Source organism: Ictalurus punctatus, chromosome 6 (assembly GCF_001660625.3).
Source record: "Ictalurus punctatus breed USDA103 chromosome 6, Coco_2.0, whole genome shotgun sequence".
Lineage (NCBI taxonomy): Eukaryota > Metazoa > Chordata > Actinopteri > Siluriformes > Ictaluridae > Ictalurus > Ictalurus punctatus.
Window position 1 is genome coordinate 9,221,820 of NC_030421.2, and position 21,411 is coordinate 9,243,230.

The following is a 21,411-nucleotide window of genomic DNA, read 5'->3' on the forward strand; positions in this document are numbered from 1 at the left end:
TGCAGCGACCTCAGCATCCATGATGTCGCTCATGTCCACTTCCAGCTCACAGGGAGGAGGAAAGACTGTAAAGTCGTGCGTGGCTACGGGAGCCGGCTGGTTTAGGGTGTCTTTGAAATGTTCCACCCAACGCGCGTCCTGCTCTTCTTTGCTAACTAGCATCCTGCCGGTTGTATCCCTTATCGGCCCAGTGGAACCGCTTCGGGCCCGAGTGAGATCTCTGACCACACGAAAAAGAGTCCTGCTGTCACCCTGGTCCGCAGCCAGTTGTGCTTCAGTGCCCTTCCGGTCCAGCCAGTCCTTCTTGTCTGCTCGGCAACTCCTCTTGACCCTGCGGTCGAGTTCTCGGTACGCCTGCGATGCTTCATTTCGCTCCTCTTCGGTCTTTGCTTGATCGCGCTGACGTTTCTTGACCCGTCTTTCATCGAGCAACGACCATGTCCGGTCCTGAATCCACCGTTCTCGCTGCGTTCCACGCCGTCGACCAATCGTTCTCTCTGCCGTCTCTATGGCAGCATCCTTGATCTGTGCCCATTGTTCTTCGATGCTGGCCGAGTTGTCAAGAATCTGGAATCGATTAGCGAGTTCAATGTGGAAGTGCTCGGCGTTCACGCGGTCCTTCAATTTCTCGGAGGCAAATGACCGAACGGTGTTGCGTCCGGCCACTCTTTTCAATTTTAGTCGGATTGAAGTCACAAGCAAGTGGTGATCAGATCCGACGTCGGCGCCGCGAAAAACCCGTACGTCACGTAAAGCCGAGCGCCACCGTCGATGGATGCATACATAGTCGATTTCATTGTGAGTGGCCCCATCTGGTGACCGCCACGTCTTTTTGTGAATCCGTTTGTGAATGAAATATGTATTCCCGATGCAAAGGTTGTTAAGATTGCATAGGGATAGGAGACGCTCTCCATTATCGCTCGTTACTGCTGCCGATCCATGAGGTCCGATCACGTTTTCCCAGCCCTGCCGGTCGCTACTGAGTTGCGCATTCATGTCGCCAAGGAGGATCTTTATGTCATGGTTGGGGATAACCGTGATTGTGTCTTGCAGCTGGTCGTAGAAGGCGTCCTTCTCTTCATCATCTGCCTCATTTGTCGGTGCGTAGACTTGAATAACAGTAATTTTAGCATGGCGAGACTGAAATCGGGCGGTAATTATGCGATCACTGATCGGTTTCCATCCAACGAGTGCCTGTGCCGCGGTTTTGCTCAGGACCATCCCGACACCGTGCACGTGATGTTCTTTGGCTCCCGAATACAGGACGATCTTCCCGTCGCTTATCATTTTTCCATTACCCGTCCACCTCATTTCGCTGACACCAAGAATGTCAAGCCGGTAATTGTCGAATTCGTGCAGAAGCTGCTCCAGTCTCCCACACTGGTACAACGTTCGCACGTTCCAGGTTCCAATTCGTGTGATCGTATTGGCGTCGAGTATCCCATTTTGCATCGGGCGCTGGACGACCTTTCGGCTTTGCTCCAGCACCGTCATCAAGGGAGAAACAGGGTCATCGCGCCGGTATTGTTTAGACCGCTGGTTTTTGCTTGTTGTTTCCGTAGCAAGATAGATTTTACGGGATCAGGGTGCTAGCCTGATGCCCAACCCTCCTCCTTTTTCACCCGGGCTTGGGACCGGCGTCGGCGGCCATTTAATTAGGACAAATGAAATGATGTCTAATGTCCTTTTGTCTAATGTCCTGTTCTGGATAAAAATGACATGAAATAAACATGAGGGAGACCTAGTATGAGTAATATGTAATTTTATTTATAATTCACAGGACTGGTGGGTGTGTAATCTTGAGGAGAGCGGTAGGGGGAAGAAAATGGGGTGTGTCCTGGGGACATGGGATAGTCAGCAAAGGTGAAGTGAGAAGACCACTGAGAGTGGGGCGGACTGACAGGTGAGAAGAGGGAAGAATGGTCAGAGCCCAGATCAGAGAAGGTGACATCTTCCTCAGACTGAAAGCTGGAGGGGGGTTCTGGCTGTGTAGAGGCGTCAATACACACATTCACGGGGTAGATTCTGTATCGGAGAGGGGGGGAACCCCGCATTTCCATTTCCAGAGGGGGTGCTGCGAAGAAAGTTAAGTAGCACCATGATATCAGCAGTGAGATGCGCAAGCTGATAATGAGTGTCCAGATCGAGATCCAGATCCAGATCCAGTAAAGGGGAGAAGAAGGAATGACGACGGGCACCTAGACACACAGAAGCGGTATTAGGCGGATATTGACGAATTGGATTCACACTTTAAAAATCTTTTAAGAGTAACACACTATGGTTTATTAGTCAAAAAGTCAAAAAGAAGTAAAAGAGCTGAGGAGTGCTAACACACACACACACACACACACACTCTCGTACAGTCAAGGGCGGGCATGTAGACATACACACACATACTCTCTCTGTCTCTCTCTCTCACACACATAACATTATAACTTTATAAGAATAATAAAAAGGAGTATTAAGATATTATAAGGGTAATATCTTAGAATAATAAAATATAAAAATAAAGAGTAGTAGGACATGTAGGATAGTAGAAGGGTAATATAATGATATTATGAAGTAGGAAGTACAGTAAACCATTTTGCAAACAGTATAACTATATATAAAATAGAGATATAGAGCATATATGAAAATAAATTATAAACTAGAAATACAGAAAAATGTAACTTACTCATAATTCAGATGGTGAAGATTCTTGTCTCGCAAGGAAGGCCTTAATTTTAAGAGAAAACCATGAGGAGCCATTTATAAGGGTAGCTGAGTCAAGCTGCCCTCAGCTGCAGTGAGACCAAGGTCACTCTAAATTGTTTTGTCTCTCCACTTTTGAATCTAATGGTAACTTGGAAAGCCCTTTTTCAAAACATTATGGTAACTTGGAAAGCCCTTTTTCAAAACATAATGGTAACTTGGAAAGCCCTTTTTCAGAACCTAATGGTAAATTGGAAAGGCCTTTTTCAAAACATAATGGTAATGTAGATGAGCTCTTTTTTAACCCTATTGGTATTGATATCATAGTCTTTTTGAAATATATTGGTTATCTACTGTGTAAATACAGTATAAATACTGGAGCTTGAGCTCCGGGTGTCAGATCACTTCTGAGAATTCTCATCGGTGTGGATCTCGTGTGATGGAACGGAACCAATAAATCTGGACCCTTGCTTCTTCTCACTCACGGCTGGTGTCTTTTTTTCTATCTCCAACTGAGATAGACGTGAGTATTTGCTTCTATGTTGAATTTTAAGTGTTTTTGGGTAATAGGCTGAATTTGAGCCAGCAGTCCTCAAAATAAGAGTTAATGTGTCTGTGGTAGCCCTGCACTGGCTGGAAGATTTAGCACACACACCATGCTTAAGAAGCAATCTTACATCATTTAATCATTTTGTTGGTGGTTTGGTGGTATCGTGAATGAGCTTTAACTGTGATTACAGTGTTACTTTAAAAAAAAAATCTGGAGGGAATTTTTGTTTGGTTTGGCTTATGCAAACATTTATGGGCACCAGAGGAGGTGTTGATAGGCAGTGATGCCATAGCAGGTCAACATCTACCTGTATAATCTATGCACACAACTTTACTAAAAGACTGATAAATAAAGCCCATTGTCTGTATTGTCATTTGAAGTATATCAAAACTTCTGGGACTGACTGTACATTTAGGAAATTCTTAAATACACGAAACTAAATGATCCATGAACTTTGTTGAAGGTGCAGCTACTAATCTGCTACTGTACCTAAAATAAATATTCTGAATATTTTCCTTAAAAATGATGTTTTGTAGGTGCTTTGGTGTTGTGTAATTTGTAATATACTGTAGTTTTGTTGGGCATCATGCTCAGTTGTTGCTTGCCTAAATCCCTGCAAGTTTATTGGCTAGCACTGGATGTGCATTATCTTGGAGAGATCTATTTTGGAACAAATGCTGTTGAAAATAGTTGCCATGGTTTAGCTCTGTTTTTATGGAGCTAATTATTGATTATTGGGTCTCTGTTATGGATAGTGTAGTGTACAGGTAGTACTTCATAGAGACTTTGCTAATTAAATAAAACCTGAACACAGCATACAAGGTTCCTTATCAATCTTGATAAGGGTGTCTGCCAAATGCTGTAAATGTACAGTATGCTGTATACAGTATGCTGTCTTCAGGTTTTATTTAAAGACCAGGGTGGATGGGGAACAATGATATCTTTGCTGAACTAGTGGTATTAGGATTTTCAGCAACACTCAACAGCAGTTGCTGTGCATGAGACAGTGCAAAAGGTGTGAAGTATTTGTGTGATGCATGTGCCACTGCCCCCCGAATAATTATATGATATACAGGATCTCACAAAAGTGAGTACACCCCTCACATTTTTGTAAATATTTGATTATATCTTTTCATGTGACAACACTGAAGAAATTACACTTTGCTACAATGTAAAGTAGTGAGTGTACAGCTTGTGTAACAGTGTAAATTTGCTGTCCCCTCAAAATAAATCAACACACAGCCATTAATGTCTAAACCGCTGGCAACAAAAGTGAGTACACCCAAGTGAAAATGTCCAAATTGGACACAAAGTCTCAATATTTTGTGTGGCCACCATTATTTTCCACCACTGCCTTAACCCTCTTGGGCATGGAGTTCACCAGAGCTTCACAGGTTGCCACTGGAGTCCCCTTCCACTCCTCCATGACGACATCACGGAGCTGGTGGATGTTAGAGACCGTGTGCTCCTCCACCTTCTGTTTGAGGATGCTCCACAGATGCTCAATAGGGTTTAGGTCTGGAGACATGCTTGGCCAGTCCATCACCTTCACCCTCAGCTTCTTTAGCAAGGCAGTGGTCGTCTTGGAGGTGTGTTTGGGGTCATTATCATGATGGAATACTGCCCTGCGTCCCAGTCTCTGAAGGGAGGGGATCATGCTCTGCTTCAGTATGTCACAGTACATGTTGGCATTCATGGTTCCCTCAATGAACTGTAGCTCCCCAGTGCCGGCAGCACTCGTGCAGCCCCAGACCATGACACTCCCACCACCATGCTTGACTGTAGGCAAGACACACTTGTCTTTGTACTCCTCACCTGGTTGCCACCACACACGCACTTGTCTTTGTACTCCTCACCTGGTTGCTGCCACAGACGCTTGGCATCATCTGAACCAAATAAGTTTATCTTGGACTCATCAGACCACAGGACATAGTTCCAGTAATCCATGTCCTTAGTGTGCTTGTCTTCAGCAAACTGTTTGCAGGCTTTCTTGTGCATTATCTTTAGAAGAGGCTTCCTTCTGGGACGACAGCCATGCAGACCAATTTGATGCAGTGTGCGGCGTATGGTCTGAGCACTGACAGACTGATCCCCCACCCCTTCAACCTCTGAAGCAATGTTGGCAGCACTCATACGTCTATTTCCCAAAGACAACCTCTGGATAAGACGCTGAGCACGTACACTCAACTTCTTTGGTCGACCATGGTGAGGCCTGTTCTGAGTGGAACCTGTCCTGTTAAACCGCTGTACGGTCTTGGCCACCGTGCTGCAGCTCAGTGTCAGGGTCTTGGCAATCTTCTTACAGCCTAGGCCATCTTTATGTAGAGCAACATTTCTTTTTTTCAGATCCTCAGAGAGTTCTTTGCCATGAGGTGCCATGTTGAACTTCCAGTGACCAGTATGAGGGTGAGTGAGAGCGATGACACCAAATTTAACACACCTGCTCCCCATTCACACCTGAGACCTTGTAAAGGGAAAATGGCTAATTGGGCCTAATTTGGACATTTTCACTTAGGGGTGTACTCACTTTTGTTGCCAGCGGTTTAGACATTAATGGCTCTGTGTTGAGTTATTTTGAGGGGACAGCAAATTTACAGAGTTACACAAGCTGTACACTCACTACTTTACATTGTAGCAAAGTGTCATTTCTTCAGTGTTGTCACATATAATCAAATATTTACAAAAATGTGAGGGGTGTACTCACTTTTGTGAGATACTGTATTTTTTTACTTACTTACTGTTCAGTGATGCAAGTCAAGAAAAAAAGGCTAACAAAGCTAGCCATCTGAGATAAAACCTAGCTTTATGTAACACCTCATCTAATGTCACCACCAACCCTTAAATAACACAAAGTCATCTGTTAAGGTAGCCACTGCTTTGACACCACTAAAAACACTACGCAAATAAACAAAAACACTTGCAACTGTGGAGATGTCAGAAAAGAAGAATGGTACAAGACACTTTAGTGATTTTGTCTTCCTTTGTCAATTTAAAATTTCAAGAAAATGTTAGTGTTAAGAGTGTCGTACATGCAATGTGCCGTGAATAGCAGCAAGTGCATATACTCTTGGACTTAATACAAATGCACAACGAGACCTCGCAATGCTACTACATATCAGAAGTAACACAGAACAGGTTCACACAACTGGTTAACAAACCAATGACAGGAATAAAACACATAGAAAGGCACATGGAGAACTGAGAACAAAACATGACATGCAAGCAGCACTTGCAGAGCTGAGATCCCAATTTACGCCATGCCAGGGAATTCATGATGCTATACATATCAGTCATACACTGCTAATGAGTAAAAAGTTATAGTTATGTATGCCATTACTATACTGACATTAAATCTGTCTGCTCGTCCAGCTCATTATTATTAATCACAAAGGCAATTCTGGTGGCAAGAAGTCTTCCACTTAAAATTATTTCTCAATCACACAACTACTCTGTCATCTCACTATCTGTGCTGTCACTGTCCATTATTAGCATAAAGCTATATTTGTGTTAGTGTTACAATTGACATCCCCTTCCTCTCACCCCAGCCCCGTTACTACGTCATGCAGCATGTATAAATGTGCAGAGAGGGTGATACTCTTAAATGAAACACTTTCAGCTGTCATGCTCCACAGTAATGAGTGTTATAAATAAGGGCAAAAAAAAAAAGAGAGAGAAAAAAAACACAGACAGACAGTTGACAGATAGTCAGATTTGATGTGATGCCTTGAAAAAACAGAAACCTGCCAGATGGACCCTTTGGACTTCCTGAGTAGTGAAACATGACTGCTTGTCAAATGAAGAGAAAGCCGTTTAGGTGAGCCTGTCAAAAGCCTCCCCAGACAATGTGAGGAGGGGGAAAGAAAATCACGTTTAATATTCCTCAGACAAAAGTCTGACAAAAAAAATGCCATTTCAGTTGCAGTCAGTTCCAGAATTACTGGCACTCTTGGGTTTAAAAAAAAAAAAAAAAAAAAAAAAAAAAAAAAAAGTTCAGTGCTTAATTAGCTTAATCTCTCACTGAGGATCTGCGATAAAGCTAACCTTTATTAATTGAAGTAATTTATTGAGGTATTTATGTATAGGAAAATAAAAAGTCAAAATATATATTTAACAAAACCACGTGTCATAACTATTGGAACCCCTAAAATTCTTATGTACACAATATTCTGAAGCATCCAGTTTATATTTTACTTAACTCTTTTCTCATAAAATATGTAATTTACATTCCTGCTTGAGTGCAACATTAAATGTTAAGTCTTCGTTTTTCATTTCAGAGAATGTTTAACTGAACATCATACAGCTGAAGTTGCCTAGGCAACATTAACACTAAAGAGTTAGGACAATTACACAAAGTATTTTATAAAATTTTGTCAGAATAATGTTTTTAAGTTGCAAATTACAAACAAGCCACAGTCACAAAATGGAATTAAATTAATGGATGCTTTATATATATGAATGAATCATAACTAATCTTTCAGTCGATAGCTGCAACATGTATCTTGCTTCAGGCTTATTTTATGTCAAACTGCCAGAATGCAGAATGTTATGTTGGATTGTGTTAGTTTATGCTAGTAATATGTAGGTAATAAAATTGAACCTTGACATGACACAATTTATTGTTGATTACAGTTACAAGATGATGCAGTAGATTTATAATGACAAAGATTCAACATTTCAATATAATGTTTTAACAACTTTTGATATGTTTGGTTATCTATAATCATTGAACCCTTAGTATTTTTATTATATATTATACATTAATAATTTGGTTGAAAAGTCACTTCACATATAACAGGGAAAGCTGATTCGAAGGTGTTTACAAAAAATGTGAGCTGTTGATTTTATGCTACACAAGTCAACTCCATACTGTCTTCACAAGAATAATAAAATATTCTTTAAAAAAAATACAGAGGACTACTTATGTTTTTTATTATAGAATCATACAGACATTTCTGGATACTGTGGATACTTGAGGTATGCAGTTCTTATCTGATCCCAGACCAACTGTGGAGATATGAAGTCCAACCAGATCCTCTCGACGCTGCAGCCTCTTCTTCACCTGAACCGAACATTGTGTTAACCAATTTAAAAATGCACATACAAGTGTCAAAATTTACTAACTTTCTCCTGATCTGATTGAGTTTTCATACACCTAGGCTAAAGACATTCAAACTTAATTTTTACAAAGAAAATGGTATAATCATTGTACAAACAACTCCAAACATTTCCTGTACCCATATCTATCCTGTGTTAAGTCAATTAGGGTATCTACTTTATTTTCATAAGAGGCCATTTCAAAATAATAACCAAAAGATTTATAAAATATATATAATAAATAAATAAATAAACAAATAAATAAATAGTGGGTTATAGGTTTACATACAATTTGTTAGTACATCATGACATGCTATTTAATTGCTTGAACTTGAATCAAACTCTTCTTTGATTGCCTTCCACAAGCTTTTCACAATACTTTGCTGGAATTTTTGCCCATTCCTCCTGACAAAACTCAGTGTAGCACAGTCAGGTTTGTGGGCCTCCTTTGTGGGCCTCCTAACTATGACATGCTTTTTCAGTTCAGTTAACAATTTTTTCTATTCAGGACCAGGCTTTGTGATGGCTATTTCCATATTTTCATTTTATCGTCTTTAAGCCTTTTTGTTACACTTTGCTTTCGATCACTGTCCTGCTGGAAGACCCAGTTCACACCAGGTTTTAGCTTTCTGACTGATATCTTGAGGTTTTGCTTTGGTATTTCTAGATGATCCTTCCTCATGGTGGCATCTATTTTCTTAAGAGCAGCAGTCCCTTTCCAGCAAAACAGCATGATGCTACCACTACTATGCTTTACAAGATTTTTTATCTTTGCATACAACTGTACAGATGCTTGTTTTACCTTTGGAAATTGCTCCTAAAAAGGAACCAGACCTGGGAAGGTCCAACATTTTTTTCTGAGGTACCGGCTCAGTTGCTTGGATATTCCAGTGCTATCAAGAGCAAAAAGGCACTGGATCCAAAGGTAGGCTCTTTTATCATCATAGGTGCACTCCCAATTAACTCCGAATTATAACAATTGGCCAAATTAGAGCTTCTAAAATTCATAACGTCACTTTCTGGAATCTCCCAGACTGTTTAAAGAAATAGTAAACTTGGTGTTTGTAAACGTTTGACTCACAGGAATACTGATATAGTGAATTAAAGATTAAATAGACCTGTCTCTAATTGATTGTTTTAAAATTACCTCTGATGTGAACAAAGCAGATACCCTAACTGACTTGCCAAAAGAAATGTGTATGAACACCTTTGGACTCAACTATATTTTCACAATAATGCCTGTAGAATTTCAGAAACGTTTAAGAAAGTTATCAAAATGTTGACAAGTATATTGGGGTAGTATATATAGTATATTGAGGTAGTATTATGCATGAGTTCAGTTAGTGATGTCACAAAATAAACTTCATGGCTTTGGACCAGTCACATCCTAATGTAGCTTAATGGAAGAGATAAATACTGTTGTTTTGATTGTTTTGGTACATTTTGACAGGTTTTGTTATAATAATCACTGAGAATATGACAATGTAGAATACGCTACAGCAGGGGTGTCCAATCTTCTCTGGAAAGGGCCGGTGGCTTCTGCTTGGTTGGACTGAAAACCTGCACCCACACCGGCCCTTTGCACATAAGACTGGACACCCCTGAACTACAGACTCTAATACTGAAATCTCTCTAATGTCAACATGTGAAGAATGGGAGTTAGCTGTTCTAAGAATCTGTTTAGCTAGCTGTTAGTTTTTGGGGATGACATGAGGATATTGAGACTTTTTGTAATTGAATTTCATAGATATACAAAGACCTGGATGAACATTACAGGGGTGTTTCAGACCACTGTAATGTCAAATTTGAGTGCCATTTAAGGCCTTAGATTTTCTATACATTTATATGATGCATTTTAATATTTTTAAAATAAAATCAAAGAAAATAAAAGTATATGTTAGACACAGACACTAACGTACCGTGCGCAATTGCGGAAAGTTTGTTCTTCTCTTCTGGGCTGAGTTGTAGCATTGTGTGTATGACAGGCAGCAGCGCCTGCTTCTCACTGCCAGCATGAAGGAAGATAAACTGCAGCAACACGTTTTTCAGATACTCCAGGTTTGCAACCGATTTCTCTCGCTCCTGATTCCTCTCCAGACGACGCATCTCACTCTTCAAGAGCTACACAGAAAACATTTAGTCAGTCAAATAAGTTGCTGGAATTCAATGCTTTAGGATACTGAACATGACAACATATTCCAAACAGCACATCCTTTACTTTGCAAGCACACTAATGCTGCCCTGAAATGTTGAACGCATACAGTGAGGGAGTGACAGTATTGTGAAGTGGCCACAATAACAATATGTTGCTCACGTTGATCTGTTCCATGAGGATGGCGTTGGTGGCTTCACTCTCATGTAACAGGCTGTTCATGTGTTCCATGCTGCGAGTGGCTGTATTCAGTTTGTTAGTTAGCTCCTCCTTTGTGGGCTCCACCTGCCACACAAAGGGCTCTGCATGCACACACAGACACAGACATCATAAGAAATACTTACATGAGCTGTTTGACCACCACTGATGATGTAGTTTCTATGCATAATTATATTATGGTAAGACCTATATTTAAATGTAAGACATGAAAGTAAACTGTCAGTGGAACATATCCACAAAGATAACAATAAGGTAACAAGCATTAAAATATATTGTTGTCAGATTTGCTAAACATATTGTTCACTTTTTATGTAGAAATGATGGATAAGACATTAGCATTTTATTTAAAAATCAAACACACACACACACACACACACACACACACACACACACACACACACACACACACACGCAGAGCTATATTTTGATTATCTACTTCTGTGCATCTTTGTACTTCTGCATGTCTTTTATAAGACATGTTTTCTTCCTCAGTGTTGACATAACCCAATAAAATTAATGAGGAAAATCATAAAAATTTTCTTTCATTAACTTCTGAATGACTCAAAACCAACGCTCCATTCATTTACTTCCATGATTTTGGTAAAATGTTCTTTTTATGTTAATTGCTTTGGCAGCAATGCAATTTGTAATATTCATGGCAATAAAACACTACCAAACTGAACTGAAGAGTATTAAATAAATTAAATTCCAAAAGAACACCCCACAGTAGCTGAAATTTCAGTATTGTGCTCTTTACAGCTAATTTTTAGTTCCCGGGCGACGCTACATTTAGATTGATCTAAATTATTTATAAAAATTCTGATTCTAGTACAAACATAATGGTAAAAAGTAATAATAATAATAAATAAATAAATAATTCATACCTTACATTTCAATACATGCAATATTATGTGCCAAAACTCAGTTGCCAGTTAACCGTAACCCAGCTCAAGTAGTTTATTTAGACAGCTGTAACTAAAGCAGTTCAAACCTGCATGGTAAAAACATATATTGTGGAAAGAATGAAATGATACTGGGGGAAAAAACAAGGAATAACAGTGGAATAAACGTTACCATGTTTTGGGTCGGGTGAAGTGAGGAGCTGCTCGAGACTGGGTGGAGGAGTCCCTGCTGTGGAGACAGACTCAGTTTCTGTTGTCTCCATTCCCTCACCTTCCTCTCGTGCCATGTTCAACTCAAGCAGAGGCAGATCTGCAAGCTTCTTGTCTGACTGTGGCTTCTTGCTCTGCTGCTGAGCAGCTGAAGAGGTAAAATAGATTACGGTGTCCTAAATATGAGGCTTATTAGGAATAACAGGCATTATTTTTTGCATATACAGGTGTATCTAAAAAAAAAAGTGAATATAAAGATTAAAACAAAAAAGGCTTGAAATATTTCACTTTATGTGTAATGAATCAAGAATATATATGAAAGTTCCACTTTTTGAATTAAATTATGGAAAAAATGAACTTTTCCACAATGTTAAATTTGTATGTATGAAATTTGGTGTGCTGCATCAATGTGCATCGAATTTTAATCATTACAGAATTATTTCAAATTCAGCCAATCAGATTTCAGACAGGAATTTCACACAACTAGGTATTTTTGAAGAGTGCTTGCACCCCACAGACCACTGCTTGCAGCCATAGTAGTAGTAGTAACAGTAATACACTTCCACATGGAAATCTCAAAAATTGATAGGTGTCATCAGGACCATGCCATAAAAGTACTCAAAAGGTTTCAGGACAGTGCCACCTTGTGGTCTACAATTATAATACAATTTTAAAAATGCTAATAGCGTTCGACTACTTTTGCGCATTGTCATGAGATTGATGTTGACAGATTCCCTGGGTCAGGCAAAGAACAATGATATCAATTATGCCATGGTAGGCTAAAATTCATGTCTGCCATTTTGAATTTTCTGAAAAACCTACTTTTTCGAACTTGTCCCAGATTGTTCGTCTAATTTTTACATAATTTGTAAGAGATCATCTTCAGGCAATGCCGGCAAAATTTATCAAAAGCTTTTTGATAAACCAAACCATTCTCAAATAACGTGCAGATGAATCCAATGGAGAGCATGCCAAAATGGACATATGAGGCTGTATCTCCAAAATACTTTCGTGTACTCATACCAAAGTTAGTATATGCCATCCTGACATGAGCATACATACACAGTTTCAGAACGTGGCGATGAATTATGAAAAAAGCTCATTTTTGCTTATAACTTCTGAATGGTTTGTCATAAAATCATGATCAAGCTAAAATCATGCCTGCTTATGTCCTCACTTTGCCCGTCAGGTTTGGCCCTGGAATTGCTACTTGCAGATATATTTATTAAATGGCCAAGCACTGAAGGTGCGTAGTATTAGTTTTCTGCTTATTATTGTTGTTATTATTATTATTATTATTCTGCTTCCACTCTTGAGTCTATGGCAGCCCATAGAACCACTTCTGGGAAAGTTATGACACACAGATAGAGGACAGTCTGAACTGTTAATACAGCGAATTTGGAGTCTCTAACTCAATCCCGCTAGCGCCACCAAATTTCCAAATTTGTCCAAATTTCTACTCATGTTTATGTTAATGACTTTTGAACCATGAGTCGTACAAAATTCTTTTTTCCTCTGATTCCTTGGCTCAAGACCATTCGATTGCACCCTATGATGTCATTTTCCATCATGAAAATTTTCAGTGATTTTGAATTTTCTAAAAAAAACCCTTTAAATTTTGATAGAATTTTGCTAAACCATATTGTTTTTGAATGCCACTTCTACAAATTCAATGGTGAGCACACCAAAAGGACATGAGGGTATATCTCTGTAACACTTTAGTGTATTCATACCAAACTTAATATTTGTCATTGGTACCATGACTCGAGGGTGCCTGCTCAGTTTCAGAACAGTGCCACCTAGTGGTCATGAGATATGAAAAAAGAACATTATAGTTTATAACTCCTGAATAGTTTCAAAAAGTTTTGGGGACAGGGCCACTGTTTTGGTGTTCATGGTGCCGACAACTGGCTTGACCCCGGTATTGCACCTTGCAGTTATATTTATATTTATTACTGATTTTGATTATTATATATAGAACACTTTTGTTTTATCTATTTTTAACCTTGGCAAAAACTGAGTAAATCCATTAACTACTAACATACTAAATCCTTTATTTTAAAAAAAGGCCGTTTCCACAATCTTTTCCTCGATATAACCAATGTTTCAGTATGAGCCAAGTATAAGAAATATTTAGATATTCAAATATTTTTGGGAAACTTGACCAATACCAAACTCAAACTTGGTATAAAAACTGGTAGTGCTCTTACCAGAGGTGGCAGGCTCCTTTTGCAGCTGGAAAAGCTGGGTCTCCAGCCTGTTGATCTGGTGCTGCAGGGTTTCTACCGTGCTGCGATGTTCATCCTGCAAGTGGTGTAGCTGCTCCCGGAAGCTACTACGTAATGTTTCTGTTTGTGCCGTTAGCTGCACTACTGACTGGCTGTGCTCCGATTTTAGTGCTACATTCTCTGAATGCAATGACAGTAACCTGAAATTGGGGGTAAAAAAAAAAAGAAAGATAAACCACCAACCACTACCTACAGTATAACCTGCACCTGTCAGAGATTTAAACTGCTTGGAAACCCATGCCATATACACATGCACTATGAAGCCTGACCTGAGATCTATTATGCCAAGCCCAAGTTATTCAAGTGAATCTGAAACAAAAGAAATAACCTCCTCTTTCAAGTACTTGTTTGTTTTGGAATAGTAACTCTTAACATTACAGCAATAATACATTTGGGAGAATATATTCTTATAAAGACAGCTTTATTGATCAGTGTCCTTAACACAACAGTGCAACACAACACAGACAGCTCCGCTTGTTCATGTTGTGGATACTAGTGCAAGCCAGTGTTCATTTTGGCAGCTAGCTGGGATTTAGTTTAGTCACTTGTTAGTTTTTTGGCTACTGTTAATTTCTAGTTTATTAAAACCTACATGCTTTAATTTACTATTTGAGCATTCCATATGGGGCTACGCCACCACACATGCAAGAGCTAAGGAAGAAGCTAAGGAGGAATATATTGAATCCAAGACGTTCACCCAGTCTTCAACTACTTCGACATCTGCAGTGTTCATCTGGTGAATAGAGTGTGGTACTAGACTAAAGTGACATTAGAAATGTATCCACATCCTGGAGGGAAATGAGTATAAAATGTTGGGTCAACAGGAATATCTGGTGAAGGTGTATTGTTTAGCCAAATCTCTGACAGTGTTCCAGTCCTAACAAGATCTTCTCTGACATGATCCAAAGGTACATCATGGTCTACATAGAGAACCTGTATACTTTTCCAGATAAAGCATATAAGTTGCTGAAAAAACAAGTTAGATGTAATGGCAGAAAATAATCAATTCCATCTAACAGCACTGTCTCTAACTGAGGTTACATCCTGTCCCCTGGAGGTGTATGCATGGAGGGCCACAAGGTGTAAGGAATGCAGAACTAGCTGTGGCCAAGGACTGTTCGGGAGCTTCACAGGTTACTGGGACTTGAAAACATTTTCTCATTTTTAAACTTCAGCATTTGTCTACCTTAGATTAAGGTTTAAATTACTCAACAGGAAGGCAGAATTCCAGGTTTGGGCAGGTATACTTTTCCTGAATTTTTCTTCCTATAAGCTTTGGTATGTTTAGTGATTAGTTAAGTATACAACAGCCTCAAAGCTAGCCAATAATAGTGTTATTTCATTAATATGCAGGAAGAGAAAAATTGTTCTTCTAGAAAATCAAATTCAATGCTTCAGCCATTATACATGTACAGTGCTGTGAAAAATTATTTTTTCCCAATCCTGATTTCTTCTGTTTTTGTGTATATCTCATACTAATAGTTGTAGATCTTCAAATGAAATACAACATAAGACATAGCCAACCTGAGTAAACACACAATACACCTTTTATTTATATATTTATTTTATTGAAGCAAAAAAAAAAAAAAAAAGTTATCCAACACCTATCACCAATGTGAAAAACTAACTACCCCCTTAAAATTAAAATCTGGTTGTGCCACCTTTGGCAGTAATAACTTCAACCAAACGCTTCTGATAACTGAAGATCAATCTTTCACTTACTTCTAGGACTAGGACTTACTCCTATACTTTGGATCATTGTCTTGCTGCATAATCCAGTTGCGCTTGAGTTATAACTTAAGGACTGAAGACATTCTCCTTTAGGATTTTCTGGTAGAGAGAAAATTCATGTTTCTTTCAATTATTGCAAGTTGCCCAGGCCCTGAAGCAGCAAAGCATCCACACACCATCACACTTCCACCACCATGCTTGACCGTACAGTAGGTCTGATGTTCTTTTTGTGGAATTCTTTGTTTGGAAGACAGGGGTCCCATTACATCTGTAGTAAACCAAACAGTTCCATTTTCGACTCATCAGTCTACAGAAAATTCTCCCAAAAGGTTTGAGGATCATCAGGGTGTGTTTTGGCAAATTTCAGATGACCCTTAATGTTTCTCTGGGTTAGCAGTGGTTTTCACCTCAACACATTTACATGGATGCGGATAGCGGAGTCATGAACGGTGACCTTTATTGATGCAAGAGAGGCCTGTAGATCCTTTGATGTTGTCCTTGGCTCTTTTGTGACTTCCCAGATGAGTAGTTGCTGGGCTCTTTGGAGGAATTTTGGAAGGTCGGACACTTCTGAGAAGGTTCACTACTGTGCCAAGTTTATCCATTTGGAGATAATGGCTCTCACTGTGGTTCTTTGGAGTCCCAGAGCCTTTGAAATAGCTTTGTAATCTTTCCCAGACTAATGTATTTCAATCACCTTCTTCCTCATCATTTCTGGAATTTCTTTCCACTTTGGCATAGCGGGTTACTGAGTAAGACCTTTTAACCAACTTCATGCTGTTGAAATAGTTCTATTTAAGTGTTGATTTGATTGAACATGGTTTGTAGTAATCAGGCCTGGTTGCGTCTAGTCCAGCCGAACCCCATTATGAATGCAGTTTCATAGATTTGGGGAATTAGTAACTACGGGGGCAAATACATTTTCACACAGGCCCAGTTGGAATTAGAAAACTTTTTATTGCTTCAATAAATAACATTATCCTTTAAAAACTGTATTTTGTGTTTACTCAAGTTGCCTTTGTTTTATCTTAGATTTTGTTTTAATTTCTGAATGTATTTAGTATGAGATATACACAAAAACAGAAGAAATCAGGTAAATACCTTTTCACAGCATTGTGAATATCCTTGAATTAAAGTTCAGATTCTGGATCGACTAGATACATTTATCCTAAGTGTTGTTACAAGTGAGGCAGAACCTCTAACCTGTTTATCTGCTATCATTTAATTAGCTCTACTGCTTTCAGTTCATACAAACAAATATATTTTTAAAATGTTATATTAGTAAATAATGATGGAATGTGCATCTTGAATGATTCAATAAAACCCAGGTCCTGTTTACCTCTCTCTCAGTTCAGCCTCTTTGGTGATGGTCTGCTGCAACATTTTGTTGTGACGCTCCAAAAGTGTGTCATATTCAGTCTGAAGCTGCTGCAGCTCTGCATTGCAGCTCTGTGCATTAAGTTGACTTTCTTGCAGTTTGGACCTCAACTGCTCCAGCATGGACTCCATGTTCTCCCTGCTCAGTGCAAAACATACACAGAATATCAATTAGTGCTTGATGTGTTATGAATCATCATCACAACTGCTTCCAATGGACAGGAACAAACATATTGACGTATTACATTTCTTTAAGAAATTAAATGTTTCATTGCAAAAGCAATATACCAGACACATGATTACTGTGCCAAATGCACACATACTGTATGTTTGTACAAAAACTTTGTCACAAAATTTCAGAATAAATGCTTTATGTGCATAATTAAAATATCACTTACTGTATACTCATGTGTTGCTAGTGCTTTCTGTACATGATGTGACAGTGGCACTACTGCACAGTTAAAACACTGCACTGCATAACTTCAGTGGGGAAAAAACCCTACCCGTAAATCTGTGACTGTTACATTTCGGAATGGATATGCATTGTCTTGAATCCAATTGTGCACAACAGAAACATCCTAAAGACTGAGTCTGTGATGTCTCATCAGCAACAAAAAAGCAGCATAAGCAGCATAATAACAGAAGAATCTCTCACCTGTCCTGTTTGGAAAAATCACTATTGCTTTCAGTAGAGCTCTTAGTTTTCTGCTGCTTGAGCACATTGTGTACTCGCACCTTGTAGCTATCAAAGTCGGACTTTGTGGACTCAAATTCAGCCTGTAAATTACATTACACATATAATGAGTATACAAAAATGTACTTTTCTACAGTAATACAAACATATTAAAACCTGAGTTATATATACACAAGCACGTCATAAACATGCATCATCAGAGCTGGACTTCAGTAGAAAAGAACAAAGCAAAAGAATAAACTAGGTAAAAATAAAGCTTAACTTAACAAAGAAGCCAAAATGGTTTTAGCTTCTAAAGCTGTAAGTCAGGTACTTCTTAACAAAACACCATTACCCTTTATTCCCTTATTATACCTGACATTAAATCCAACTGTATTGTTCACTGCGTAATTTGGGACATATTCAGAGTAGAGTTAAGTGTGCACAGCAAGAATTCAATACAGAAATTGCACACATCTCTATTCAGAACTCAGATGTAACTATAACTTAAGCGCTACTGAGACAACAAGTAAGAGTTATGCACATGGTCTAGAGTTTGAGCACAACAGAAGGGTGTTGCATTTAATTCTGAAATGAAACTTCAGCTAATTTTTCTTGCATGATATCAGCTCGAGTGAGGAACAGTTCGGCTCTGCTTTCTGAAAGTTTGATGTAGCCACAATAGGTCACGCTGATACTGGGCTGAAAATACAGTTAAAAAATGGATCGCCACCCAAGGCCAATGTGAAATACATAAACACAGTATGACACGGTTAATTAATGTTATTGTTCCATTAATGTCCACAAAAGGTTTTTTGTTGGCAAGGAGGATGTTGGAAGAGCATCTTAATTGGAGATCTGCTTATCCCAAGGACCTATTTTTTTTTTTTATGAATAATGTTATGAATTCAATTTGTGTGACCCGTAATTGTAGCAATGAATGCTCAGTCAGCTTATCCTTTAAACTGTTGGCATATTTTCTTTACAGGAGAGCACACCAAATGAACAGAAATAGAGAAGTAAAAGCATGATAAAATAGATAAACCATATTTATTATACCATATTCGTGTTTAAATTGTCTCTTGCAAATGTAACATTGTATTCCACTTGACAGAAAAAAAAAAGCTATTTTCATCTTCGATCCTCATTGTCTATGAAAGAAAGCAATCTCAAACACCTCTACTCAAGAAAAATCTTGTAACCTCGGTGGCATAAACTACATGCAGATGATTTGCATAACCTGAATGAAAGTTCCTGCCAAACCCTGTCTCTATCCTTGGGGAGGAGGTGGCAATGGTGGAATCCTACAAGTACTTTGGAGTGTACCTACAGTGAGGGGAAAAAAGTATTTGATCCCCTGATGATTTTGTACATTTGCCCACTGACAAAGAAATGATCAGTCTATAATTTTAATGGTAAATTTATTTGAACAGTGAGAGACAGAATAACAAGAAAATCCAGAAAAACACGTCAAAAATGTTATTAATTGATTTGCATTTTAATGAGGGAAATAAGTATTTGACCCCCTCTCAATCAGAAAGATTTCTGGCTCCCAGGTGTCTTTTATACAGGTAACGAGCTGGGATTAGGAGCACACTCTTAAAGGGAGTGCTCCTAATCTCAGCTTGTTACCTGTATAAAAGACACCTGTCCACAGAAGCAATCAATCAATCAGATTCCAAACTCTCCACCATGGCCAAGACCAAAGAGCTCTCCAAGGATGTCAGGGACAAGATTGTAGACCTACACAAGTCTGGAATGGGCTACAAGACCATTGCCAAGCAGCTTGGTGAGAAGGTGACAACAGTTGGTGCGATTATTCACAAATGGAAGAAACACAAAAGAACTGTCAATCTCCCTCGGCCTGGGGCTCCATGCAAGATCTCACCTCGTGGAGTTGCAATGATCATGAGAACAGTGAGGAATCAGCCCAGAACTACACGGGAGGATCTTGTCAATGATCTCAAGGCAGCTGGGACCATAGTCACCAAGAAAACAATTGGTAACACACTACGCCGTGAAGGACTGAAATCCTGCAGCGCCCGCAAGGTCCCCCTGCTCAAGAAAGCACATATACATGCCCGTCTGAAGTTTGCCAATGGACATCTGAATGATTCAGAGGACAACTGGGTGAAAGTGTTGTGGTCAGATGAGAACAAAATGGAGCTCGTTGGAATCAACTCAACTCGCCGTGTTTGGAGGAGGAGGAATGCTGCCTATGACCCCAAGAACACCATCCCCACCGTCATACATGGAGGTGGAAACATTATGCTTTGGGGGTGTTTTTCTGCTAAGGGGACAGGACAACTTCACCGCATCAAAGGGACGATGGACGGGGCCATGTACCGTCAAATCTTGGGTGAGAACCTCCTTCCCTCAGCCAGGGCATTGAAAATGGGTCGTGGATGGGTATTCCAGCATGACAATGACCCAAAACACACGGCCAAGGCAACAAAGGAGTGGCTCAAGAAGAAGCATATTAAGGTCCTGGAGTGGCCTAGCCAGTCTCCAGACCTTAATCCCATAGAAAATCTGTGGAGGGAGCTGAAGGTTCGAGTTGCCAAACGTCAGCCTCGAAACCTTAATGACTTTGAGAAGGTCTGCAAAGAGCAGTGGGACAAAATCCCTCCTGAGATGTGTGCAAACCTGGTGGCCAACTACAAGAAATGTCTGACCTCTGTGATTGCCAACAAGGGTTTTGCCACCAAGTACTAAGTCATGTTTTGCAGAGGGGTCAAATACATATTTCCCTCATTAAAATGCAAATCAATTTATAACATTTTTGACATGCGTTTTTCTGGATTTTTTTTGTTGTTATTCTGTCTCTCACTGTTCAAATAAATCTACCATTAAAATTATAGAATGATCATTTCTTTGTCAGTGGGCAAACGTACAAAATCAGCAGGGGATCAAATACTTTTTTCCCCTCACTGTACACAATACACTGGACACATAACATTAAGGAAGAAGGGACAGAGCAGACTGTTTTTTGAAGAAGCATGGGTCCTAAATAAGTTCTACCAGTCATGGGGAGCACCATCTTTTACACAGCAGTATGCTGGGGCAATCAAAGCAGGTGATGCCAGCAGATTAAGCAAACTGATAAGGAAAGCAGGACAGATCACTGGGACCAATCTGGACTCCCTGGAATCAGTTTTCCAGGACAGCATGCTTGCTGCTGCTCATCATGAACAATGACTGTCGTGCCTTCTACTATTACCTGACATCATACAGCAGAGCACTTTCAGCTTCAGCTTCCTCATTTTCTAACCTTGAAACCAGTCTGAGAGACTTCTGCTCAAGATATCTTGTAATCTCAGCGGCATAAACTACATGCCATTACAAGTATAACCCCTAATGCCACACCCAGATTCCCTCTTGTGCATAAAGGTGTGTGACAATTATGAAGGCATTCCAAATTGTTAAACTGTGCACCCAAATATCCAGAGCCATTAGTTCAGAGCATTTTATTAGATCATCCCACTACTGTCAGTGTTTACATAAAATGAATGAAGGGTTTAGAT

General features: G+C 39.4%; 1 protein-coding gene across 2 annotated transcripts in view; it reads right to left on the minus strand.

Moving 5' to 3' along the window:
• Nucleotides 1-7,832: 7,832 nt before the first annotated feature.
• Nucleotides 7,833-21,411, minus strand: part of LOC108261083 (GRIP and coiled-coil domain-containing protein 2) — a 32,546-nt gene continuing 18,967 nt past the window's right edge. Inside the window, exons 17-23 of one of the 2 annotated variants that reach the window (XM_017461945.3) lie at nt 17,870-17,991; nt 17,177-17,353; nt 14,029-14,246; nt 11,781-11,966; nt 10,650-10,789; nt 10,255-10,456; nt 7,833-8,300 (exon numbers count right to left, since the gene is read on the minus strand). In XM_017461945.3, the coding sequence (XP_017317434.1) occupies nt 8,227-8,300; nt 10,255-10,456; nt 10,650-10,789; nt 11,781-11,966; nt 14,029-14,246; nt 17,177-17,353; nt 17,870-17,991 (1,119 nt within the window). In that variant the 3' untranslated portion in view covers nt 7,833-8,226. Of the gene's footprint in view, nt 8,301-10,254; nt 10,457-10,649; nt 10,790-11,590; nt 11,698-11,780; nt 11,967-14,028; nt 14,247-17,176; nt 17,354-17,869; nt 17,992-21,411 lie in introns of those variants that run through there. The other variant, XM_017461946.3, reaches the window with a different exon arrangement.